The sequence below is a fragment of the Zootermopsis nevadensis genome, unplaced genomic scaffold (assembly GCF_977971745.1).
Source record: "Zootermopsis nevadensis isolate Lab colony 2312 unplaced genomic scaffold, Znev_1.0 Znev_ptg000027l, whole genome shotgun sequence".
In the NCBI taxonomy this organism is placed as follows: domain Eukaryota; kingdom Metazoa; phylum Arthropoda; class Insecta; order Blattodea; family Termopsidae; genus Zootermopsis; species Zootermopsis nevadensis.
In genome coordinates this window covers 574,614-602,502 of record NW_028259159.1, presented here as the reverse complement: position 1 = coordinate 602,502, position 27,889 = coordinate 574,614, and the positions used below count along the sequence as shown (strand labels likewise).

Sequence of the window (27,889 nt, the reverse complement as noted above, 5' to 3'; positions counted from 1 at the left end):
ACAAAGGTTGGTTCACTACAGTACTCCAGACACAAGGTCACGGGTAAAGAGAAGCAAGGACGAGTCCGTTGTGCCTACGCAGCCAGCCAAGCCTCTCCTGACGGCAACAAGCTCTTGACTTGTGTAGGAAGAGACTGAGATAGAATTCGGTAACCATGGCAACCAGCTGCCAGCCTGATACGCCACCAGGTCGATAATACAAGGGCGTTCTAAGTGCGTGATGTCGAGAGCTGAACCTAATCTTGATGGTTGTTTGATGATCTGATATCGATTCATGGATTGTTGGATGTCCAATGAATTTAGAATGTGTGGTGAATTGGAAAGATGGAGAAGGAAGCGGCTGAGCCGGTGTTCACAGGATTTCTTCGATACTCATATGGACCAAAGGAAATCATCAGACATCATAGCCAGGATAGCCGACATCATCGCAGAAATTCAGACTTATTCTTTCCCAATTAAAAAAAATCCACCACAAGAGATTTCATCTGCGAAATCTCCTTGAACACCCAGAGGACCCCCCCGGGTGGGTGTCTCGTCCGACAGTAGACATCGGTGATGTAAGCTTTGTTTGTTTTGTTCAAAACCTGTTTCTTTCATGTTGGTGGATTATATAAGGTTTGGTTCCATACCTTTTTCGTCCAGCATGACGCCGAAGAGCTGTTGGGATTGCATAAATTAAAAAGTAAAGAGAACTGAGTAAGGAGATTGCACACTGTTTCAAAAGGCGCTAACAGAATGTCCGGTGGCTTTATGTCACTTCTTCGGATTGCATGACTCGGTTGTGGGCTTTATTTATCGTGAACAAAATTCAGTATTCAGAATTATATTTGCCAGAGGTTTTCAATATCATTTCAACTTTTTCATATCACTATGGAAAAAACAATTTTTGAGTAGAAAATAGCTCATTGTTAATGAAGATTTGGCTTATAATTGTACTAATGCTGTAGAACTAAGGAATATAAAAGTAGATGTAAATGGTAGAATAAAATCAGTAATATATAATTGGGAATAGGGAAGAGAGAGTAGGTGTATAGTTGAAAGAACAAGAGTAGAGGTGAATGATTGGATTGAATGATGAAATTGCTGAAAGTGTCATGCTGAATGAACTTCAGCTGAAGGAAGAGGCTTGCTGTATTTGCGAATTTGACATAAGCCCAGACGTGCCCGTTCATTTGTTTGAGACGCTTGGTCTGCCATTACTCTGTGATGAATTGTCCATGATACAGGGTGTGTTTTACGTGTTATCTCTTTGTTCCAGTCGGCATGTCGCGCAAACCGGAACACCCTCAGCGGCTACTTTCTGGCTGGGCGATATATGCACTGGTTTCCGGTGAGTTATGGCTTTTTCTCAGCCCTTTCCTCTTATCGGCAAGTGTGCATGCTATGAAATGTGTCGATATGCCTCATGAATGCAACTCTGTGGCTCAGTAGCCACATTATTAACAGTGGCCAACGTCAAAGCTATGGAATTGCCTAACTCGAACAGCGATCACTAATTACAATTCTCACGATCAACGTCTGCACTGATTGGCAACCTCAAACCACCTTTACGTTCTGTCGGTAGTGAAGTTTGTCGCCTCTTCTGTAATGTCTGTTATTTTGCGACGTAGCGGTTCACTCTCTTTCAGGTTGGTGCCTCCTTATTCGCCAGCAACATCGGCAGCGAGCACTTCATAGGTCTGGCTGGTTCCGGCGCCGCGGCTGGAATTGCTGTCGGCGCCTTTGAACTCAATGTGAGTAACGACCGTGTATCGACGCAATCATCGTGCGTTCCTTGCACGAAGTTCATAAAATTATAAACAAAATGAAGATGTCTTGTCCGCTCATCCATGTTTCTTTTCCGAAACTTAGGTGAAATTGAATATTGAGGCCGGACTCCAGAAATGCATCTACTAGCCACTTGACATATTTCACCTCCTCCCACAAACTTACACACTGCGTCACTTGGTGTACTGTATTTATACTCGCCACTGGTTTACGTTCATGCTCCTGTGTGGGTGAGCGTATTTCTGGAGCCCGGATTGGGAGGTTACGCGAATTCTTGTTTATGACTTGAATCTTTCACGGCGACCGCATTCTCGAGCGACCCCCTCCCCCCCCCCCCCCCCCCCCCAATGGCAATGCACAAATGACGGTCTCCGAAAATCTGGACCTCTGTTACGAATTCATGCGACCAACCGCCTGAGAAGTTTTGTGGCATTAAACGATGTCTAGCCAGTTAATGGTGTTCTGGGTTTTGGCACCGTGTAGACTCCTCGGTAGATACGTTTAGGAGAAACATCTTCAGCCCTGAAGATGGAGATAGTATGTTTCTTCGAAATGTTGTAATCTACCGATAAGTATGTTCTTCGTGGTCCTATAATGCAATAGATTGAAGACGCTTATTACAGAAACAGAGAACCGGGAGATTAATACTTGTTTGTTTCATTCTTTTGCAGGCTCTAATATTACTTCAGGTGCTAGGGTGGATCTTTCTTCCCGTGTTCATCGCGAGTGGGGTAAGTTTTTCGAAGAACTTGCGTTTGACTCGGGGTTTAGATGCTATCTTGTCGATTATATTTGTATTATGATTATTCAAAAAGCGTAGTCGATACAGGACACTGTCGCGTTTTAAACGTTTAGAGTGGAAATAGCTGTTGATCAAGGTATACGGAGGCTGTTCAGATTTGGCCCGAAATATTCATAGTTTCTCGAAAATAACTATGTGGATTGGCGCCATTTTTATACGTTCATTTCATTGGATGGGACAAGTGTGTACATGTAGACGGAGATTACGTCGAGAACACCGCATAATATGTAACAGGTAAGACCATTATTCACAAACTATGATTAGAATTCTGGATCGGATATAGGCCATCTATGCACACATTGTTTATATGTCCAAAGTTTCGCATGTGACATCAAGGATGAAAATAATTTATTCCACGTAAGGTGAGGGAATAAATTATTAAGATTTCTGCAGCACAAGATTACTTGGGAGATGTAAGCGTAGATGCAATTATAATATTAAAGTGTACCTTAAAGAAGTAGTGTTCGAGGATGTGCCAGTAGAAGGTTCTTATGAACACGCAATGCATCTTTAGATTCCGTAAAAGGCGGGATATTTCTTGGTTAGTTGGGCGACTTGTACTTCTCTAGACATACTTCCATTTAGTGAGCTTTGCTTTTATATTCCAACGTGCAATGCAGTTTTCAAAAATAAAAATAAATTAAACAAGCCTGGGGATGAAAATTAAGTTCTCGTCTCGAGTCATTAAGCCTCTTACTCAGTGTCTTGAAGATTTTTTAACGGTCATGAATCTACTGCAGAGGGAATTTACCATCGATTGAGCTGCGACTGCGGAAATTTGGGAGATCAGTGGGCACTTCCATTTACACCCATTAGTCAGACTCGTTACCTCTTGACCTAAACTTGCTAGCTAGAGATGCCATCTGAAAAGCGGTTTGCGCAATTGTGGATACAACAGACCTCACTCTTCAGAACAAAATATAAAGTAAAGTAAAGTTTGTCCCGCTATACGCCATGTAGGCGTTTGGGGTGAGTGGAGGTATAGCTCCTCTCTTCCTTGACCTCGGCACTAGATGGGGGTGAGTGGTCAGCATCACGCCCCGGCCGGCTTTACCCCCGGGAAAGGACCCATGTACCCATTGGATAGGAGGCTGGGTGGGCCCCAGAGCCGGTCTGGACGCAGAGTCTAGAGGAAAAATCCTCTGCCCCTGTCGGGGATCAAACCCCAGTCGTCCAGCCCGTAGCTAGTCACTATACTGACTGAGCTATCCCGGCTCATCAGAACAAAATATAATATAATAAAATGTGTCAGAAAAGGAGTTGTTAATGTCTCTGAAGCCTACAAAGACTACCAATTCAGTGCAAATTCATTCATTATTTATTATTTTAGTGGTATGCTCCGCAGAAGGAAAGAATTTTGATACCTGGGAATAATTTAATGTAGATTTTACACATAAAATAATTGACAGAATAATACAGAATATGCTGAAAATAACATGTAGACAGTATGAGTTCTGGCAGGATTAAAACAAATTATTGAATACTTTAAAAAGTATCAACTTGTACGTCTGCCTTTCTCAAGTTGTGGACTAGTATGAAATTTTCAGGTCCATATACTAATCGCTGTCTGAGAAGTGATAGAAAGATGTACTTCATTATAGTATCTTTGTATCTGGTTAAATCCGCCCTTCCTCACACGAACTTACATGAAACGTTTCACTTCCGGAAGTTGTAATTTAAGCAATACGTCAACGCGAATCGTGATCTACCAACGTGGATCTCATATCTCAACACGCCTTGTTCTCGTGCGACCAGCTGTGGAAATTTCCGATGATGATACCAGCAATACATTTCTTTGAATACCAGGCATGAATAGCTTGGAGTCAAGTCTTGTGATCGTCTTTTTTCGTTTAGAATAACGACACCTAATATGACGTAATGCGCAGTATTTTGCTTCGACAGGAGTGGCCGGTTAATGACACCGATCGACTGTTTAGAATTATTCTTTTCTCGAAATGCATGCTGTCATTATTTTCTGACAGTGGTTGATGCTCTGTGCAAATCTGCCCTTGAAGATGTGCTTTATAAGTGCTAATTATTTAGATCACAAGTTTAATAAAACGCTTATAATTTTGTGTCCTCTACCAGCCAGTCACCTCGTCAAGTCAGTTGCTTGTATGTGTAACTAACAGATTCCATGATTTATTTGCGTGATGCTAACGTCCGATTCTCTTGTAAGATTTGATGTCGATGTCAAGAATTATCAATGACGTATATTTTTAGTCATCCTTTATGAATTGTAGACAGTAAACTAAGTTAAATTACGAAAAAAAGTTCACATGAAAGATATTAATGTTTATTTCACTGTTTGGTGTTGCTATATTTTGTATTAATAAGTTATTAACCACAGACTAAAATTATAACTTCAGATAGGAATGATCCGAGAGGTCGCAAACAGCAATGCTGCTGTTTCTCGAGAAACCAAATGTACTGCATAGCTTCGAACAGTGATTCGGGGCTGAAATGTTGTATAACAGCATCAATAATCATCCGTAAGTTAATTCTGATAGGGCAGTCGAAACTGTCGTTTTAGTTCAAGATGTAAATTATATTTTGTCTCATCAGATGTATACTAAATTAAAAAAAATGAAATTGAGACAAAAACTACAGATATTGATACAGTTATATATTATAATATATATAGAAATTGATTTAAATGTTAAGAAATGGTGCATCCTGTAAGTGATTGACCATATTTCTTTATGGCGAGTGGGGCAAGGGGGCGAGCGATATTATGGGGGCCAGTCTATATGGGGTGGAAGAGGGGTGGGAAATATACAGTTTACGGTCTGATGTGGCCCGTAAAAGTAATCAGTCCGGTTGGTAACGTTCAGATATAGTAAATAACACGGTCTCTTATTAAGTTGCACTTTCTTATACGCCGTCCAAAGAATGTCTTGCTTCACCGTAGAAACTAAATGTCTACTGATATGCATTTTCTGGGGTTTCGAGTTCTTGCACGTGTTCGCTGCTATGTTAGCGTAACCTGCAACTGGATGCGAGACGATGTACCAGGGCGTACCCCAGATTACGTTCAGTTCTTGAGAACGCCAGAGGTGAGGATATTGTGTCCGATTTAATTTATAACTTAATATTATTTTGCATATGTTCAGCACGAATAAGTGATTACTTTGAAACATACCATCCATCAAAATACCATCCGGTTCCCGAGTGAAAATAAATGCCCATCTTTGCTGCGGATATTTTATGTGTGATAGGTTACTTGATAACAAAAAACATTTATGTTGACCGTGTCAACTATCTGTCAAATATTAAATTGCTTTAACAGACGTAATAGAGTTTGATTATGTTGTTTTCCTGGGTTTTGGCGCCTTGCAGACTCGTATTTAGATGCCAACGTTTTGGAGAAACATACATCTACCTGGGAGTTTACAGAGCGCCAGAATCCAGAACAATGCAGTTGGCTTTACCGCCGTGAAAATTTCAAATCTCACACAAACGAGTAATTAAATTTTACGTTACATTCTTATTTTACTAAGGAAGAAACAGTTATATGCCTAAAACACCAATAAGAACTCCTGTAAGAATGCAAGGAAAATAGTAATGTAAGCGTACTCCTGTTAGAACAAGGTTTTAACTTCGTCAGTGTTCAAGAAATGACGGAAATATTATGCGTATGTCGGCTGTGCAGGCAGATGGCGTTGAACGGAATGGAAATTTCCGTTGTGAACACAAGACTTGATTCTACCTTCCTGTAATTGGAAGCGTCCTTCATCGCGCACTAGCATTGAACGCTACACCAACATCAAGTTGTAACTGTACTACAACGAAGAGAAGATTTCTCTCCGTACTGCACCTGTACGACATGCATGTAACAGCGACGTTACAGTTTTTTTCTTTGCCGGGGGGGGGGGGGTGCCCTTGATTAAAAAAATGTTTAAAATTCAAGGATCAAAGCGCTTGTTTGCTATAAGTAAGGAGTAGGTCAGGTAGGCGGAGTTTAATCTTAATTTTCTTTGCCTTTGATGGAATGTTGACTGAATCAGTTTGCGAACAGCATAGTTTAATACAGATTTGCTAGGTAAACGTAAATTGTCCATGGTGCTTAAGAAAGCACGGGTCCATGCAGATGGGGAGTGGACTCACAACATTTTTGACCTCGGAACTAGAGGGAGACGAGTGGTTTAACTTTACCCGTTGGCCGCTTTACCACGGAAGGAGGAAATTCAGTGTTCCGGCTCCTAGCCCAATTAGATTTTTTCCTGAAATTTAAAGAGTGCTGAGGCTGTATGGTGTACAGTTTTAGGCCGTTTTCGGTGCTATTTCACAGGACAGGAGTACAAAAACCAGATATGTTTGGCCCCCGATCGAGCTAGTCTCAAACCAAGGCAGGTTACTTGAAGACGAAAGTATGTCCTAATTCCGAAATGTTGTGATTTTTTACCCTTGACAACGAATAATGTATAAAAAACAATGTTACATGTTATCTCTCATTAGCTGTTGCTAAATATTTATGAGTTTTCAAAAAATAAGTCATCATGGCAATATACTAACAGAAGAAGATTTGTGCATAGAGAAAAGTAATATGAAACTGATTAATTCTGGTTAAGGTTTCTTTTAACAGATTTAGTATTGCCTATTGTGAGCATGTTAAATTGGACATGAGGCAGTCACAAGGTGTACAGTGATGGTGGTTTTCTTGATTTCAGGTGTGCACATTGCCAGAGTACATGATGAAGAGGTTTGGTGGAACACGAATTCGAGTGTTTCTAGCATCCCTGTCCCTCATTCTTTACATCTTCACCAAGATATCGGTATGTTCGAGCAGTATTTAAATCTCTTTCAGTTCAGTTTAGCTGGACATACTATCAGCTTCTCAAGGAGTCTGTTTGATGGAATTAGTTATGTCTAGAGCTATTACTGTTTGCAACACCTAAGACAAAGAGTAAAAAAGTAAAGCCATCCTGCTACACACCACTATGTAGGTCATTTGGTGGGAGTGGAGGTATAGCGCCTACTCCTTGACCTCGGCACTAGATGGGGGTGAGTTGTCAGCATCACGCCCTTGCCGCGCTTTACCCCCGGGAAAGGATCCCGGTACCCATTGGATAAGAGGCTGGGTGGGCCCCAGAGCCGGTTTGGATGCAGAGGATAGAGGAAAAATCCTCTGCCCCCATCGGGGATCGAACTCCACGCATCCAGCCCGTAGCTAGTTACCATACTGAATGAGCTATCCCGGCTCTAAGACATAGGGAATGAAAGAAAAAGTTAACCCACCTGTCAGATTATCATCTTGGAGAAAGCAAAAGCCATCCAGTTTCATTGATCTTGATTTTCTTTTAATTGCAGGTTAACATCTACAGTGGATCTCTCTTCATACAGCAAGCTGTGGGCTGGAACATATGGTACAGCATCTTGTTGCTGCTATGCCTAACATACATTTGCTCTGCTATTGGTGGTCTAGCTGCAGTTATTTATATGGAAACTGTGCAGTTTTTCATCATTATAGCTGGATCTCTCATTGTCATGGTAACAGGTGTGTTGAGTTGTTGAAACCATTCAGAGTACAGTGCTTTCATTGAGTGCAACATTTCTTGCCTCAAAGTAAAGTTATTATAGTTGTATGATCCACAGAAAAACAATGATGGAGTATAAATCCATTCTGTATGTGACTCCTTGATGATCTGAATAGTAAGAAATAGCAATGTATGTATAAGAAAGAGGAATTTGTTCTATCTGGCAATCTTAATTACGTAGTTTGGGGGAATGTTTCTGTGACTGAACACCAACAATTTTACTAGAAGGCTGAAATCAAAATTGCTGAATTGTTTAAAGTTAAAATCACAATCCCATGTACATATATCAAAACATGCTGATTACTATGCATGATGAATATACCCAACTAATGATTATGTTTCTGACTTCTAGGCTTTATGGCAGTAGGAGGTTGGAATGAACTGACAGTACGTTACCTACAAGCTGTACCAAATGATACATTTCCAAACACAACTTGTGGTATTCCACGTCAAGACTCATGGATTATGTTACGAAACCCCATAAATTCTGACATGCCATGGCCAGGTTTCCTCCTTGGACAGACACCATCCTCTATCTGGTACTGGTGTGCTGACCAGGTGAGGCATTACTGCTTTTACAAAACAAATTTTCATGAGATGAGGCACAGTTCCCTTCAAATGTCACAACTGTTGTATAAAATATGTTTTGTTTCTGGTTAAATTCAGTAAGAAAAGGTTTTGTGAAGTGAGAGCTTATTTATATTGACTACATAATTAAATCACTGTGTAAATGTGTAATAACTAATTTTTTTTTATGACGTCTGACATTAAGAGTATTTCAGTCAAATAAATATAAACACTTATTTTTATGCCCATATGAAGTGTATCATCACTCAAGGAGCAAGAAAGCAGTAATATTGATGGAAGGAAATAACAGAAAGGGCAAAGGTCAAGGGCACTAAAGCGACCCCCACAAATAAAGATGGGTGGTGGCACATAAAGAGAAAACTATACAAATGACATCTTCGTGACTGAAAGAACTGAATACTTCATAGTTCAATACCAACTCTCAGAAGCTAATTGGCTTGTGAGGGCACACGACAGTAAATGCACAGTATAGTTCAAAACTGTGCTGACTGGTATAGATAGGATCAAAAGAGAAGAATACTGACAGCAAGGTAAGATAAAGTAATTTAAGATAATTCATGCGTCTTTCACACAGCTTATGGTGCAGAGAACTCTAGCTGCCAAGTCTTTGTCGCATGCTCAGGGAGGTACACTTCTAGCTGGTTACATCAAGATTCTTCCCGTCTTCATCATGGTCCTGCCGGGTATGATCAGCCGGGTCCTGTTCCCTGATGAGATTGCCTGTGTAAAACCAGAAATCTGCGAGAAAGTATGTGGTAACCCTGTGAGCTGTTCTAACAGTGCCTATCCTCATCTTGTACTGGGTATATTGCCATCAGGTACGTGATAAGAGTAGTTCTTTTGTTACTTGTGGACACCCCCATGATGTTAGACAGGCACTATGATCTCCGTAGAGCAGAGATTCTAGGTACGTATTATATAGAGTGATATACTAATCATGCCAGTAGAATATCCTATATCTGTCTGTGTGATATTACTACACATCTCTAGTGAACGGGCCATTTGAAGGCAGAAATATGAGAAGCAAATACTGACAACTGAGAATTACACGGTCCTTGCAAGAAGTGCATTGACTGGTTCAGTTCTTATTGTTTTCTTTTGCATTCTTATTTTCTTGTTGCTGTCATCTGGCTCTTGTCTTGGAACAAAATCGGACTTTGAAGACGTGTATTTAGTCAGTATAGGAATTTGAAGTTGTTGATTATATGAGATGAAAGCCAGCGTTGTTAATTTCACCATGCAGTTGTGGCTGATGTTACCTTCTCCCTTCCCAGTTGTAGTGTAGCAATGCAACCCTCATGAACAGTGTGGCTATGTTCATCTGTTTCCATGCAGGTGCGTATGGGTGGCTGTAATGTTGTCAGATCTGGTAGTGTCTTAACCTTATGGTCTTAACAGTCTTTTGTAACACTCACTTGTGATGCTATGTTCATCTTAAAGGCAATCCATTTTGTATCATTATGTTAGGTTGTGTTAGAGAAGTGTGGTAAGTTTCATCACAGATGCCTGAATTTATTATTGTACCTGGATAGGTTTGTGAAGTATGGATACCTCAGCCAGGAAAACTGAGAAATTTTATTTTGTCATTTGACTTTATCATTCCCATGTTCTATATTAATTCTACCTCCAGATCCAAAATGAACTAGGCAGTGAATCTGAATCATATCATCAGACTGCTTATTGCAAAGATTGAAAAGAATTCTGAGGCTGGATTAGTCGCCGTTGCCAGACAGGTAGTCCTTGGATTATGAACTTAGAACCACTCAACTTGGCAGTCACGCTTGTATTTGTCATTGTCTAGGAAACAGAACATCAGTGTGGTTTAGAAGCTCTTTGTTGAGTCGTCAGTTTTTCTCTCTGAAGGATTCAAGTCCAAAGAATCATCTAATTCACTCAGATCACATACTTCCCCATAATTTCCAGTCATGTGTGTTCACATAATACTAACATTCATCAAGGCAGATTTGTTTTTTATTATTCTATCCATGTAGGTCTACGTGGAGTGATGCTAGCAGTCATGTTGGCAGCGTTGATGTCTGACCTTAGTTCCGTTTTCAACAGTGCAAGTACGCTCTTCACAATGGACATGTGGAAGCGAGCAAGGAAACAGGCAACCACCAAGGAGCTTCTCATTGTCAGCAAGTGAGTCACACGTTGAGTCGCCCCACATTCAATGAGTCATATTCTTGTTGAGCCTCTGAAATAATTTTTGGGTAGTTTTAAGACTTGGCAGAGTTCTGACTCACAAAATGCAAAGACATATACTTATTAACTGGCATGTTTCTTTCATACCATCTTCATATACACTTATGTGCCTTGTTTGTTTTTGCATTTTTTTTAGCAATGAACTCTTACAAGTTCTTTTTTATGTCAAAATGTATTTTCCTCTTTCAGTGAAAAGTAGAGAACCTTGATTTTAGTAAAGAAAAATTAGTTGGCCATCCTTCTTCAGTAATCCTTTTATATATTTAATAATTTCAAATGTGTAATGCAGAATATATGAATGCAGAATGTCCTGTAGTTAGAAATGCATTAGAAGAACAGATTTCTTAATTGTGTGAGGCTTCTTGTAATATACAAGATAGGTATACATGCAAAAAATTAAAAATAATATTGTTTACAGCAGCACTGCTATCTGATGGCTGATGATTCTGTAGTTGATAATACAACACAAGTAAATTTCCTATATTTCCTTTTGCCATGTATTATTATATCTTCACTCAATAAAAGTTATACCTCTTCTAATCCATTTCTGTTCACAGAGTCTATGTGCATTTTAATGGAAGATTATTACAGTTATTAAGCTACAGTATAAAAATGCCTGTAAGCAGCATGCCCTTTGACAGAACAATTTAAAACTTATGATTATAAAACCTTGTTTCAAATTAAATATAGGGATGAGCTGTTGTCAACAATTCCTGAAGTTACACAGGTGTTGAAAGTAAAGTAAAATATCAGTAGGATTTGAGGTTTTCACAGTGGTGAGTCTGAAGGTGGCTGTCTTCTGGGTTGTTTCAGTGGTCCTTGCTGCCTCCATTATTAGGGCAATGATGATGGAAGCAGCAAGGATCTCTGAAATGGGTAAACTTCTACCAGACTACACAGCGCTACAACCCAGATGACAGCCATCTTAGAATGTGTCAGCTTTCATCATTTGTGTGATTTACAGCCAATAACTGGTAAGTGCTCATTCCTGTTCTACTTCATTTGACATTAATTTTCAAATTAGTGAGAAATAATATAAAACCTGGTAAGGCAAATAAATGTAAAGTAGGTGAGAACATGTAGAGCATTTACCAATGTAAGAATCTACAATTACACAGATGAGAAAACACTAAATGTTTTGTTCATTGTGTTCATTCCTTGGTAAAACCAAAAATTGTTATTGAGGTTTTTTCTTTTTGAACACACATTTGGTGTCATTATGTCTGTGAACCTCTACTCAGGCTGAATGTTATATCTCATCTACTGCACATTTATTCCAACATACATTTACTTAGCAGGTTACTTGGTAGGTTTTCCTTTTCTGTTTAAAATCTAAGTGACCATCATCTCGGTTAGCACATCTTAAAACTTTATCCTTTTAGTGCAACTACTTTAAATTTATTGGGATAAAACACTGATGCATCCCTGGGGCATATTTTAGGGTAAGTTTCTTCTTATTAAGATGACCTTATTTATATATTACTTCATTATCTAGTATTTAAATAAACTTTCTGAAGAGTTGTGGGGGAAAAATAATATTCACTTGAAAATATTTTTTAGTCGAATTGGACATTTTTGGAAGCTAACTGACTTGGCACTCCATACTTAAGGTAAGCTCCAGAGTGAAATAAGCTTAAATTTAAGTAAAAAATCTGGGACATTTAACAAGTATTAGGTTATAAAAGGTTAATTTTATTTCTGAAATGTTTAGAATGAAACATCATTTAAACTAATAGAACTTCAGAATATATTTTAATGGTAGTTATGAAAGGAAACATTCACAAATGAACAAAGGTTGCATATGTGTAAGAATTTTAATTAGGTAATCTGAAGAACTGATGCAGACTCTTTTCTTAATATTAAGGAATTGTCATTAGTAATACCTAATATATTAAAACATGAAATTCTTGTATAGACATATTATGAACTATTGAATAGTTGTGTTTTGTTGAAAAATTGGCTTTTATTTTACAGGATAAAACATGTTTGAAACAGTGATTTTAGATGTTAGAGGATTCAAGGTATTTGGTTTCATTGTTCATTATGTATATTTTAAAAATGTGTTTTAAATAAGCTATGGTTGTTGAGAAAAATTCAGATACTATAAAATATTATACAAATTACTCAAGTCATACCATGTCCCTGGTTACTCCAAGTTCTGTATTAATGCACTGGATCAGTATTATGGCTAACAAAGATGGCTGTCTTCAGAGTTTTAGAGCCATATAGTCGGGTAGAAGTTGACCAATATTTCAGAGCTCATTGGTAAACTTCTTCCAGACTACACGGTGCTATAATCCCAAAGACAGCCGTCTTTGTGCTCACTGCCATGAGAACCTCAAATCCTACTTGGTATTTGGCTGTCCACTCTGAATTTTCCCCTTGCTATAAAATGCAGGTTTACCAGACAAATAGGTACTGGCATGTTACTCAGATTTACAGGATGGTTTATTCATGACCATATATCTTAAAATTGATTACAATTGTTTATTAAAGCAATTAATAACATAATCTCACCGCCTGTAACACATTCCCTTTATCAACTTGCAGATATTATTATGGTACATACATGTTTATTTGTGTCATTTTTTATTAGGTGCATGTGCAACCCTGTGGAGCATCTATTAAAATTGCTCCATCTGTCTGTCTCTCTATAGATACAATGAGTAAACTGATTTTGATTATATTTATGTTGGATAATTTTATAAAAAATTGTCAAACCATTTAAATGTTTGCTTAATTTGCACTAATTTAACAACTAATTTATATCAGAGCATAAATATCAGCACGACTGCAGATGACATTTGCTGTGGTTACCTTGGGAACATGGTAAGGGGAAGTTCACCATGATAATGTCATCACCCAACTGGACACCCTGCACAGACAGCTCTTGTGACACTGGCATTGTTCACAAAGGTCAAAGAATACATTTTGGCACGTGCACCAGAATTTTTATGATATTCATACATTTCTTAAACTTTATGTACTCTTAAATTATTAAGATTTTACCCATGGTTAACAATTATTTTAGTAATGCATATCAAAGGCCTTTGCCTACATTTTGGTAGGAACCATAAATTTAAAAAAGTTAGAGGAGAGACAGTATGGCTGTCCAGTAAGTTGGGAACTTCGTATTGCTGATTAGTCCCAGTGTTAGTCTGTTTATTTCAGAATATGCCTCTGCATAATAAATTTGTGTGGTTGTTGAAACAGTATTGTTATGACTCAGTTTTAGTAGATGCTGCTGAAGGAGATAACAAATTTTTACTAATCAGAATATGCTTTCTTTGTTATAAAATGTTAAAAAAATTAGAAAAGTATTTTTTGTTTTTTACATTACAACTTTTAGCAAATGTCATATACATTGTCTGCTTATATAATTTCTGTGATTGTGTGACATGATACTTGGCCAAAACTTCACAGTTGATGTTAAGGCTAAGAATTCTTAAGTATGATTCTACAGTCCTATTGATTGGATGATTGCAGAATCTTTACAGCAGTTTTGGTTGTTATATCCATCATCTGGATTCCAATCATTCAGAAGACACAGGGTGGTCAGTTGTATATCTACATTCAATCAATCGGTGCATACCTGGCTCCTCCCATTGCTGCTATCTACTGTCTTGCTCTAACATGGTCACGCGTGAATGAACAGGTAGGTAAAAGCTTGTAAATTCCATGCTTCTCTTTTAAGTGTAAAGAAAGGGGAAATAAATTAGGTATTGTCATCCATAATGTTTCCACCATTTCCAGCCATTGGGTTACTGTAAATTTTTTGTGCATTACAGTCTGCATCAACTGAAAGCTTACTGTTATTTGCAAAACAAAAAAGGAAATAATTTTTTGTTGTAATACAAGATTATTTGTTTTATCCAGTAACTCAGAATGAGTGTCATGTGGTAAAACAGTAGAGTCTTAAAATTCTGTTTGCTTGTCTTCAAAGTTAAATATATGATGGAGTTAAAATAAACATTGGAGAAATGTGTAGAAGTAAGCCAAATTACTTATTCTCTTCTAAATACAGAGGGGATAAATTGTTAATGCTTCAGTTTTTACATAAAAAAACACACGCACACACTAACTTATAGTATCATCTTTCAGGGTGCCTTCTGGGGTCTGGTAATTGGCCTTTTTATTGGATTTACTCGCATGGCATTGGACTTCTCTTTCCCAGAACCTCGCTGCTATGAAGAAGATACTCGACCACTCATCATTTCAAAGGTACACTAACTGACTGTATGGACTAGAGCCCTTTCGATGTTTATAATATGCTCAGCCAGTCAAGAAATTACACACCATGTTTTGGTATCTGATGGTTCATTATTTTTTTTACAACAGCCCACCAGTATTCCCTATTTTGAGGCAGATTTATCCAGTTCATATCCTCTAACCATTTCTCTAAGTTCCATTTTTATATTATCCCCCATCTGTGCCTAGGTCTTCAAAGTGGTCCCTTCCCTTTTTAGCTGGATATATGTTTTAAATCATTTTTGCACATGCTACATAAAACAGTTTGCTTCAGGTCACACACCTTGAGGCTGAATATTGTCCAGTGTGACCAAACCACTTAGCTCTTTAACATAAAATATTTAAAAAAATTTGTATTGTTTGTTGTTGTACGAGATGGTGATACAATTTCTCTCTTGCTATAGCTGTAGAATTCTACTTCCAGTCACAGATTGTTTATGATATTTTACAGATATGTCATTTAATTTGTTTTGTTTTACATCATCTTGTTTCAGTTTATAACATCATCTACTTTTATTTTTTGTGCAGTTTAATTCATTACATTATTCGTAGATATTTGTACCTACTTTTATTATCTTCTGCCTTACTACAGCTTCACAATTCCTATTATTTCTGTACTAAAACAAGTCAGATACACTATCACAGTGCTAACCTGCTCAATATTACCATGTGCTATTGATAAATGTTAACTTTTTCCTCCCATCACAGGTGCATTACATGTACTTTGCAATGTTACTCTTCTGGACAACACTGCTGTTGGTCATAGCTATCAGTTTATTCACAAAGCCAACTCCAGAATATAGGGTAAGTTAAATATATTCTGATTTGCATATTGTGATGACATTTTAATTTTAATTTTAAAGGTTTTCTTTTGTACAAATTATATTTGATTTAACACTCATCTTGCAGCAACCAGTTTTATTTTATTGAATGTGACTATTTTCTCAGAGTTTTCATACAGGCTGTAATATGTAAAATATCTCTTACTTTAGAGCAGGTTAGATTGTAGGATATTTCTCTCTTGACAATCTGAGGGTTTTTTTAAAAAAACAAAACAAGAAGTTTCATTCCAAGTGGTGAGCTACTATAGCTTACCAAACGAAACTCCCACACTGCAGATAATCCTGAAAAGTGTGTACAGAGTTTACAGTGCAGTGTTGCTTACCTAAAAATATAGCAACTTCCCAGATGCAAGAGATGTGAAAGTGAAGAAATGAACTGATTAAGCTGTGACTAGATTTTTCAACACTGGGACTTTGAACAAAATGGGTGACAGTAAGAAACATGTATTCAGAATATCTGTGAAAGAATATTTAATGTGAAGATGTTTTGAAACTGTCATAAAGAATTGAATGGAAGGGTTTAAAATAGGAGAATTTTCAAAATAACACTAAACTTGTATATATCTCGTGAAACAGCATGGAATTATTTTTCACCTTCAGATTGTTTTCATTAGTACTTCCTCCTTTGTAGTGTCAAATAAGGGAATGAGTGTCTAATAGTATATATCTAAATCAGTAATGTGCCATTGAAATTGAAACACAAAGTTATGGTCAATACCATTCAAACATGGGTAAGTGTTTGTGTGTGTAGTATCCCATGTGGTTAGTAATATTGTTAGAAATGTACATTTTTGGGGCCTGTATATTAGATGGAGCAGACTGAATTATAATATCTCTTTCATGAATCAGTTATTATTTTATTTAGAATTTAAAATAAATTTATTTCCATTTCTATATAATTTGTTTTGGGTATGTGAACATTTAAAAAATTGTTAAATTATAAGTGCAGTCCTGTTGGCAGGTATTAATAACATGATAATTTTAAAGGAGATTTTTGTTTTAATTATCATTGGTATTTTCTATTATTCACTCTGGTAAAACATTGTATTCTCTGACTGTAGGCATAATACAAAACAGTACACATCACACGTTGCTATGAAGACAGGGAGGGGCAATGAGGCAGTCATCTGGAGCTAAAATGTAGATAGTTTGTGCATACAGATAGAAGGGTAAGAGTGAACATTGTTCACAAGATTGTGTAGCAAAAGCAGGGCAAAACCAAAGGATGTCAGGTACAGTCCCTTGTATCCCCAGTAGAATCTATTTTAATAGAAAGCAAAGTAGAGACACCCTTGTTTCACATACTATCCAGGACTCAAGACATCTTTTATCTGGTGAAGGTATTGTGCATCTTTATGTGCATAGATGCTGTTGGTTTGGGTACAGGCTCTGGTGTGTGATATAATAACCTTGCTATAACAGCCCTTATGTTATCTAAGTATTTACAGAAGGCGCAAAAAGTATGTTATTTACTTTCATTGAGTATACTGAAACAATGATGAGAACAAATGCATGAAAAATATATTGATACATAGTATGTGTGATCACTATTCTAAAAAATTATACTGAATAGTTTTAAGAATGCAGTGAGCACTGAAGGAAGATTTTATCTTTCTCAGGAAGATGCCCATGTTGATTTTTAGAATGGTGGTTGGGAAACCACAAGATGGGTACTACTAACACAACTTACTTCTGTTCTTCATTTTCCCATGTTCATGTTCGTTTGCTCAGTTTCATGAATCACATTTTTTCAGTTGTTGATTTCTAAGTGGAACTCTTATTTTTTCTGGTTTCTAGAACTATAGGAGGTATATCTCAAGCCTGCCTTAAGAAATACTGCTTGGGAATGTTTGAAGTCATAATTCAGTATTATGATACATAGACAGAGCTACATACAGTTCTTCTGTTGTAAGGAAACATGTTGTCTGCATCAGATGTATCTGAATGAAAACTTCAATATTGATTTTTCCTTTAAGTGGTGTAAATGTATCCAAAAATCTATGCCTGTGACCAGTATTATGCTTTGTTACATCACCATGGTGTTATTGTGTTGCACAACTATATCCGTTCTTGTATTTATGTCTGTGTGTTTGTGTGCCTTCTGTGTGTTAAGGATGCAAGTTAAGAATACTCACCATTTACGTACAAGGTAAGCATAAACCTTAGACCATGAACATCTCGCTATTTTGTTTTAAGCTGGTAGATTTCTGTATGATTCACTGAAATGCTGACTGAAGGTCTGCATTGGAGATAATGAAGGTAGTTATAATCTTGAATTTAAGCCTTCAGTGTTACAGTTAGCAGCCCAGAAGTACTTTGCTTTTGTCGGTGGACAGATTCTCTTACCGTAGATTTAGCTATTAATGATACTAGAATGAACTTACAGATCTTATGTCTGTCTTTCATATTTGTGAAATAGATCATATTTTTATAAAATTAACTGATAGTGTTTATGTTGTAGGAAGTATATATTTTTCATATATAATTATTTATTTATATTGTTGATGGCTTAAAATAATATAATATGAAATCAAAAAAGTTACATCTTAGAACTAATTTTAATCCAGTCCAAATATATTCATAATATGGAAATGGTGGTTAAAATATTGGCACCATTTTGGAATAAATTGTTGTTCAAGTAATATGATTTATATGTTGTCATTCTTAATGCTGATTTAAATATTATATAGGATATCAATTTGAAATAGGTTTAAGTCCTTTATTTATAGTCCTAACTGAAACTTGGTTCAGTTATTAAAGTTATTTACAGTTTAAAGATCTAGCTGTGTATTGTGTTTCACAACAGAAAGAAAAGTGAATGATCACCAACAGATCCCTTACATTACAGATACAATTGTTGTTTGATGTTATAAGTCTGTTCTATACAATCTAGAGGAAGATATTATTATTCATTTTATTTATTAAATATTTACCACATTTAAAAATGTTTTAAATTAACATTTTACAATATAATGAGATTTATTTTTTATGGCAGGTACAGATTTTTACATAATGAGCCATATTCTGATGATGTCAAAGTTTGACTTGTGCTGTAAAGTGAAGATTAATATATCCAACTTATACAAGTCAAAATTAAACTCACATGATAGCTACATTTGCAGACTGCTAACACCAAATTTAAAAATATTCATTGTTTTCACAGATGAAGGATATACACATAGATTTTTCCCACTGTGCATTAATTTTATGAAAATTTTGCAAACAACATACAAAGACAACTTCATGTTGTGATAAGACAGGATTGCTAGGCTTCTGTGTAGATGAAATTCTGTAGTTCGGTTATCCATCATGGTCTAAGGTTTAAACTGCATTCTTACACAGTTTGGAATTCCACATCTTTTAAACTTATGTTTTGATTATAATTTTATTTACTTAGCAATTTTTTGAACAATATTTAAACAAAATATAATTTTGAGATCAAAATTGGTTTTAAGAATTGTCTTCATCATTTTCTACAAAAGTAGTACAGATGTCTATAGTAAAAACCAGGGCTAATAATTTTGTTATCCTGTGTTAAGGTTTCTATCAACACTACATAAATTTATCTGTTGATACAGTGTTGTAGGTTGACGCAATAAAATGTCATCTTAATATGGTCTTCAGACAAAGTGAAATTTGGCAGTGTGGTCCTTTTGAGGAAAAGGTTGTGCATCCCTTTCATTATGAGTGATGAATTGCCCTCCATCCACCTCCTGGAAAATAACGTAGGATACGACTATTATGAATTATGGTTGGAAACATCTACAAAGAACCCCTTGAAATTTTGTTTCTTCTTTTATGATTCATTTTTGTGTTTGTTGTGTGTTAAATACTTACATGTGTTTTGTATGTTGTCTCTCTTCATCTGACACTTTTGTATTAGTCACTTTAGACATTTTATGATTCTCTGTATGTGCGTTAACATGTATGTAACATATGCTGGAAGTTTGAATACCGTTATATACATTTCTATTTGCAGGGAATCTTTTATTATCACAAGTAGTCATTGAAGTTACATAAATCTGATAGGATATGATCTTCTACTTTACATGTGAGATTTACCATGACATTGAACTGTGATTTAAGCTACAGTCCATAAAAAAAGTAGGCCCCATTGCACAATATAGTCATCAGTGTTTATATTTTTATTAGTAGATTGTCATCAGGAAATTCCCAACAGTAAATTCAACAAATTACACTTTCTTTCTTTCTCTTTGAAATAATGTCAGTATCCTTTGCATACTATTTATGGAAACTAGAGACATGCACAATGAAGTCTTGCTTTTATACTTAGTGTTTTATTTTCTTTTATCTAACCACAAGTACTGTTGTTTTTTAGTTGATACGAACAACATACCGCACACGTTTTGATCAGCGTAAGAGAAAGGATGATGATCAACCATTGAGGGCTGAAGAATTGGAACTCATGATGGCTGCACGACGGAAGGCCGCTGAGAATGAAATTGGTAACTTATGTAACCCAGGTCTCTGAATAGAGAACTGTTTGACTACAGCTGAGTGGTTAGCACTTTGCTTCATGTTCGAAAGGCCCTGGTTTAAATCTTGATTTGGATATCAGCTATCCTGATTGATATTTCTCACGGTTTTTCTCAGTCCTATGCAGATTCCAGGACAGTGCCTTTTTACAGGCTATGACCATTTCCTCCCATATGCCTTCCAGTTTATTACTCATTAATCAACTCATCATTTGATGATATATAGTCTTGAGTGACTGACAGCATCATGAAATAAACCACAAATACAAAAATAAAGTGGCTTTTAACATATAATAGTGTTGTCAGTGGAGTTAACATTTTACAAGTTTTAATTAGTCTGTGGCTTATAGTAGAGAAATCTTTGTTGAGGTGAGTTCATCCCAACACGTCATTCTGCTAAACATACGTTATAGAAGGTGACACTTTTTCACTTGTAGACTTGTACACACTTGCTCCTGACTATGCTGTTTACTCCTGTTTAATCTCAGGATCTGTATGGTAATTGTATCATTTTCTTATCTTCAGTATCTCTTTATTCCTTATTGAAATTAAAGAATGTGCTGATTACAGTCTCTCATTCATTAACACTACACACACTGAATAAAGTGATTCATTCCATTTAAATAAGTGCTTCAGCATTAGCTGTCGCTTGTTTTTCTGAGGTTAGATGATGTGTAATCATGTAGGTGGTTGCCATCATTTTTGTAGAACATATTTACATTGTACAGATAGTTTCTTCCTCTATGATTACATGATGTCACACCTTGGAAGAATGTGATACACATTTATGCCATTGTGAAAGCTTCATATCTCATACTGTCATATATTCATTGTTGAAATGGTGTCACTGCCAGTCAAAGGTGAGATTTAAATGCCCACTGTTGTAAGGAAATGGTACAGAGACAAATATTTATGTAACAGGCGGTTTACCATAAGTCTATACAATTCCCAAAGCTAGAGCATGTGACTCTTATCCATCTGCATGAAGATTCTTCCGATGGCTAAATAACTGCATGTTTTTCAGATGGGGATGTAAATAAGCTTCCTGATAAGAGCTGTGAGAAACCAAATCTCTTACTGCGACTCTTCCGACGGGTGTGTGGTGTTGAGACTAAGCCAGAGATAGAACGCAGGATTGCAAGAGACGCTCAAGATCGCTTGGATCAGGTGAGTCAAAACAATTTTTTCCAGAGAGTGATAACAATTTCTGTAAAGTAGTTTTAATAGTGAAAAATATTCTCACCTCACCATTTGATCATTATGTTTAAATTGGGCAATTTTAAAGTGTGTAGTTTTAATTCTTGTCAACTCTCAAAGACTGGCATTAATCATTTGTTTATGATGTTAGTATAAGATAGCTCAGCAGTGGACTGTGTCAGTATTTTAACATGACTGTTATTTTAGCTCCATAGGTAAAATAGAATTTATGGTAAGATGAAATACAGTTATGGAAATGAAGTGGCACTACTCAGCATTGTACTCACAGGGACACTGATAAAATTATGGTATCACTACTTGATTCTCTGTTTGCATCTTGTTATGTACCAACAATAATTGTTTTACATACAAACGAAAATGGGAGAATACAGACATTCATATATCTTGGGTATTCGGTAAGAAGCGCTTAAGTCAGTATGTTTGTTTGATTGAAGTCCTTCTTACCAAACACCAAAGATATAAAATCACATATATTTTAGTGATATGTGGCAGATATTTGTGATTTAAGATAAAAGCATCCTGTTCAAACCATAAAATGTTAAAAGTAAAGAAAGAAATTTATTTGATAATTTAATTGTTCATACTTTTACTGTGATCTTTATTATTTTATTAGAAATTGCAAGTAGTTAAACATTCTCTGGAGTTGATGAGATTGTCATCGTGAGGCTGTGGACAAACCTCTTCTCTGTAGGAAGATGAGGGGTGTAGAACTTTATCCCAAACACTGGGACTGAAGGTTTCTTATTTAATAACCCATGTAGGGGGCATTCACAATTTGCTATGCCTTAGAAATGTTGTTTCAATGAACTTATGATTAAAAAATAAGTACAGTTCTTTGAAACTGAGTGTTACGAGCCTCTGGAGGATTCAGATTCAATAATACAATTACATATGAGATGAGATGGAAGGAAGGGAAGGAATGCTGCAGTTTCAAGATGACAATCTAGTTTTTTCTGTTATGGATTGAGGGAAATATGAGTTTTCTTGTATAAAATATAATGCTAGACCTTTACTTATTAACTGGACATGCTTTTAAGGGAAGAATAGAAGTCCCATAGAGGTGTTATAGTTCAAATTTCAGGCAGAAAATATCTAAGATTGGCATTGTGATGAAATTGATGTTTTAGAGAGTCTTGAAGGTACTGCCGTGTCTGCCTCTGTCAGCATTATATTTATTATGTAATATGACTTAAGATCGTATGCACCTTTACAAAAAAAATTGGAAAGATGTTAATTGTTTAAGAAGTGTAAAGAGTCCTTTACAGCCTTTGACTGTTCTCCTTCCATGGATGGCCATACAGAGGTATAATAAAATATTAACAAAGTGTGTTGTACAGCCAGTGGATCTAAATTCATTGCAAGGGGTCAGAGTGATGCGTTCATTTTCATAGCTCGGGCAGTTTCTCCCCATCCTCCAGTCAAAGTGTGACAGTAGGGTAAGCTGAGTTGCCAGGCTATAGTCACATTTTTTGACGATTTTACTATGCACTATGAATTTATGATACTGTTTGGCAATGTTGTTAATTCTCCACTCTGAATAGTTTTTTCTTAGATGTTAATACATTTTGACAACTGTATAGTTTCAAAGTATGAACTGGGGTGGCTTAGTTAATATAGTATGACTATGGACTGGATGACTGAGGTTTGATCTCCAGCAGAGGCCAGTGATTTTTCTTCTAGCCCTTGTGTCCCAATGAGCCTCTATCCAGTGGGTACTAGGGGTACAGTATAGCTGGAGCATGACACTGACCACTCAGACCCCCATCTACTGCCAAGGGCAAGAATGAGTAGGAGCTATATACACACACACACACACACACACACACACACACACACACACACACACACACACACACACACACACACACACACACACACACACACACACACACACACACACACACACACACACACACACACACACACACACACACACACACACACACACACACACACACACACACACACACACACACACACACACACACACACACACACACACACACACACACACACACACACACACACACACACACACACACACACACACACACACACACACACACACACACACACACACACACACACACACACACACACACACACACACACACACACACACACACACACACACACACACACACACACACACACACACACACACACACACACACACACACACACACACACACACACACACACACACACACACACACACACACACACACACACACACACACACACACACACACACACACACACACACACACACACACACACACACACACACACACACACACACACACACACACACACACACACACACACACACACACACACACACACACACACACACACACACACACACACACACACACACACACACACACACACACACACACACACACACACACACACACACACACACACACACACACACACACACACACACACACACACACACACACACACACACACACACACACACACACACACACACACACACACACACACACACACACACACACACACACACACACACACACACACACACACACACACACACACACACACACACACACACACACACACACACACACACACACACACACACACACACACACACACACACACACACACACACACACACACACACACACACACACACACACACACACACACACACACACACACACACACACACACACACACACACACACACACACACACACACACACACACACACACACACACACACACACACACACACACACACACACACACACACACACACACACACACACACACACACACACACACACACACACACACACACACACACACACACACACACACACACACACACACACACACACACACACACACACACACACACACACACACACACACACACACACACACACACACACACACACACACACACACACACACACACACACACACACACACACACACACACACACACACACACACACACACACACACACACACACACACACACACACACACACACACACACACACACACACACACACACACACACACACACACACACACACACACACACACACACACACACACACACACACACACACACACACACACACACACACACACACACACACACACACACACACACACACACACACACACACACACACACACACACACACACACACACACACACACACACACACACACACACACACACACACACACACACACACACACACACACACACACACACACACACACACACACACACACACACACACACACACACACACACACACACACACACACACACACCCCCCCCCCCACCCCCCCCCCATGTGCTATCATGGAGTATAGCAAGTCAGCTTTACTATAGTTTTAAAGTGTAGGCTAGCAGAAGAGAAAGTGTAGTTCCTCAGAGAGGGAGAAGATTTAGATGTTAGCCACACTGTCAATCTGCTGGCAGGCCAGAAATGTTTTACTGTGGATCTTCTGGATGAATTTCAGAGTAGACATGTACAAATATTTTCCTGTTGAAAACTCAGTTGATGTGATTATGTAGATGAAGAGACAAGCTTTACAGGATCTGAAGTTCTTATGGTGGTGAGTATGAAGATGGTTATCTTCTGGGTTGTTGTATGCCAGTGGAAGTATGCCAGTGTTTCAGAAATACATCCTGCCTTCATAATCATCATTGCCCTGATGGTGGAGGCAGCAGGTACCTTTGAAATATTCGTAAACTTCTACCAGACTACGTGGTGCTACAACCCATAAGACAGCTGTCTTCAAGACAAACTCTGCTGCAGATTATAGCGCTGTACACCATTGCATTTTTAAAACTAATATTTATGCATAATTTTGGAAATTATGGCAATCTGAATTCTTACAGAATTAAATTTTGTCCTTCATCAGCATTTGTTCATTTTCTTCAAGAAGATGCTGTCTTAAAAAAATAGCTCTTTTTCTGGTGGAGTGTCTTGATGTTTCAGTTGTGTATTCTGGTATGGAAATTGGAATAGGTGTCCACTGAAAGAAACTCTCCGAACTTTGGAAACTTTTTTCAATAGAGGTCCCATTTATATTTCTTTTCAAAATTTTGCCCGTTTTTAACACTTTCACTCAACATTTTGTTAACATTTGTTTCTGTGAATTGGTACAATAAACTTGACTCTGGACCCATAGGCTTAATCTGTCATTTAAATTGATTAGTGTCACCACATTTAAATTGCGATCATGTTCTTACATTCTAAACTAAATACACAGATATTATCACACATGACAGGATATAAAATTCCTACATGTGTTTTCACAAGTCTTGAACATATGAAGAATGAAGTCATTAAAATATTCTTTAAAAGATAATGATATGAACTTATTAGTTATATGAAATGATCTTGCTGTAATGTTAGAGACTGTTTTAGTAGCATGTTGGTGAGAAGGGGATTACTGTATAATGGGTACACATGAAGTAATGCATGAAACACATTTGTCAATATCATTCAAGGAAAGAGACCCTGAGAGGGAACAGAGACTCACAAGAGAAGCTGAAGACCAATTAAGATTGAAGAAGGTGAGACACAGCACCCTTAAATTTGAAGTGGTTCCTCTCTGCTTATTTTCTTCTTTCTGTTTCTACAATTTATACAGGATGAATGTAGATGAAGTGCAGGTTGTGTTTAAGAAATAGGAAAACTGCTGCAAGAGATATCTAAACCATTTGGGTGAAAATATCCCCCCAAAACAACAGCGAATATCAGTATGTTGCAGTTTTCCACATTTGCTGAACATATTCCTCATTTGAATTATACTCTTCTTGGTTCTGTCCTTCTGATTTTTATTTGCTGCATGTGCTGTTATATTAATGATTGAGGAAATCAGAGAAGAAGAAATGTCTTTGTTGCATGACAGACAAAGAATTTGATAAACATACAACTACAGGTAAATATTAACAAAGATGTGCATATGCTGTTTCTCCCATTACCCTAAATGAATAGATGTGTATTTCTTCATGAGGTTTGATGTTTTAAATTTTTGTTGAGAGGCTTATGAAGACAGATAATATGATTTGTGAACTGGTTGCATCTGATAGTAAGCTGTTATATATTTTAAAGATATTTTCTGTAATATAACTGGAAGAACCGAGTGGGAAGAATGCTTCATGGGAAAAGAAAAGTCTATAAGTAAATCTAAAACATGAAGTGCTGTAAATGAGGAACAGGAAACACATGACTGTATAATAATTCTATTAACCTGCATGGTAGATGAAAATGTGTGTAAACCCCAGTCAAGCTCTTATTATATAGGAATTAAACTGTGCCTCCCAAATGTGATACCATGCTTACAGTTACTACATCATGAGTAAGTAATTCACTGGGACCATTTCAGCACTTAATATTGAGGTAAACTGAATTTAAAGTATTTTTTTAAATTTCATGTGTAATACACCAAATACCAGACCGTGTCTCTCTTGAAGATCTGTAGCAAATATGAATATTGCTACAGATATCTTCTCTCGTAATATGACATACGTACATATCAGTTTACAAAATTATTTGTTTTTAAGGATCAACAGACATTAGATTTTCAATTTTATGTTAGTGAAATACTGCAGTTGAAAACTGCCGAACATGTAGATAACCAGCCAACTGCTGTTATTTGCCCTTCTATGGATAATATTTGACTGTACAATTTGCTGATGACATGTGACTCTTCACTAGTCTGGAATGTTGAAAGAAAATTATCAAACTTATAAATGTTACATACACACATCTTTATTACATTCCATGGATCCATAAGATAGTCAGATGACAATAGGATGTGGAAAAAGTCATAATAATAATACAATACATATTATAAAGCACAATTCATGTTTTTGTATAAATTTCACATAATGTAACAAAGGGTTCACCTAAAGTAATGATAAGTTATTCAATTTCATTATGACAGCAGTTGCATCTGGTCTTTATTCTGAGGTAATGTATTTCTCTCTCAGTTTTATAACTATCTTGAAGACTGTAATAGGTCTTATATGTAGTCATCACTGAGCTACAAGTGTTAAAATATTATTTATGTTATTAATCCATATGACCATCAAATTCTGCCACTATTCTATACACAGTACTTGTTATTGTAAATGGTATGGAATTGAAAGATGTTTTCTAGTAAATGTGA

The 27,889-nt window shown here is 37.0% G+C and overlaps 1 protein-coding gene across 9 annotated transcripts in view; it reads left to right on the top strand.

The window, feature by feature from the left end:
* The window catches only part of LOC110836480 (sodium/myo-inositol cotransporter 2), a 45,493-nt gene that overhangs the window by 13,094 nt on the left and 4,510 nt on the right, over positions 1-27,889 (top strand). For 7 of the 9 annotated variants that reach the window (XM_022077680.2, XM_022077684.2, XM_022077683.2 and 4 more), the window contains exons 3-16: positions 1,259-1,330; positions 1,629-1,733; positions 2,439-2,498; positions 7,240-7,344; positions 7,880-8,066; positions 8,459-8,664; positions 9,269-9,512; positions 10,686-10,836; positions 14,386-14,554; positions 15,001-15,120; positions 15,856-15,951; positions 20,329-20,455; positions 21,510-21,652; positions 26,223-26,288. In XM_022077680.2, the coding sequence (XP_021933372.1) occupies positions 1,259-1,330; positions 1,629-1,733; positions 2,439-2,498; positions 7,240-7,344; positions 7,880-8,066; positions 8,459-8,664; positions 9,269-9,512; positions 10,686-10,836; positions 14,386-14,554; positions 15,001-15,120; positions 15,856-15,951; positions 20,329-20,455; positions 21,510-21,652; positions 26,223-26,288 (1,851 nt within the window). Of the gene's footprint in view, positions 1-1,258; positions 1,331-1,628; positions 1,734-2,438; positions 2,499-5,472; positions 5,626-7,239; positions 7,345-7,879; positions 8,067-8,458; positions 8,665-9,268; positions 9,513-10,685; positions 10,837-14,385; positions 14,555-15,000; positions 15,121-15,855; positions 15,952-20,328; positions 20,456-21,509; positions 21,653-26,222; positions 26,289-27,889 lie in introns of those variants that run through there. The other 2 variants (XM_087356583.1, XM_022077690.2) reach the window with 2 other exon arrangements.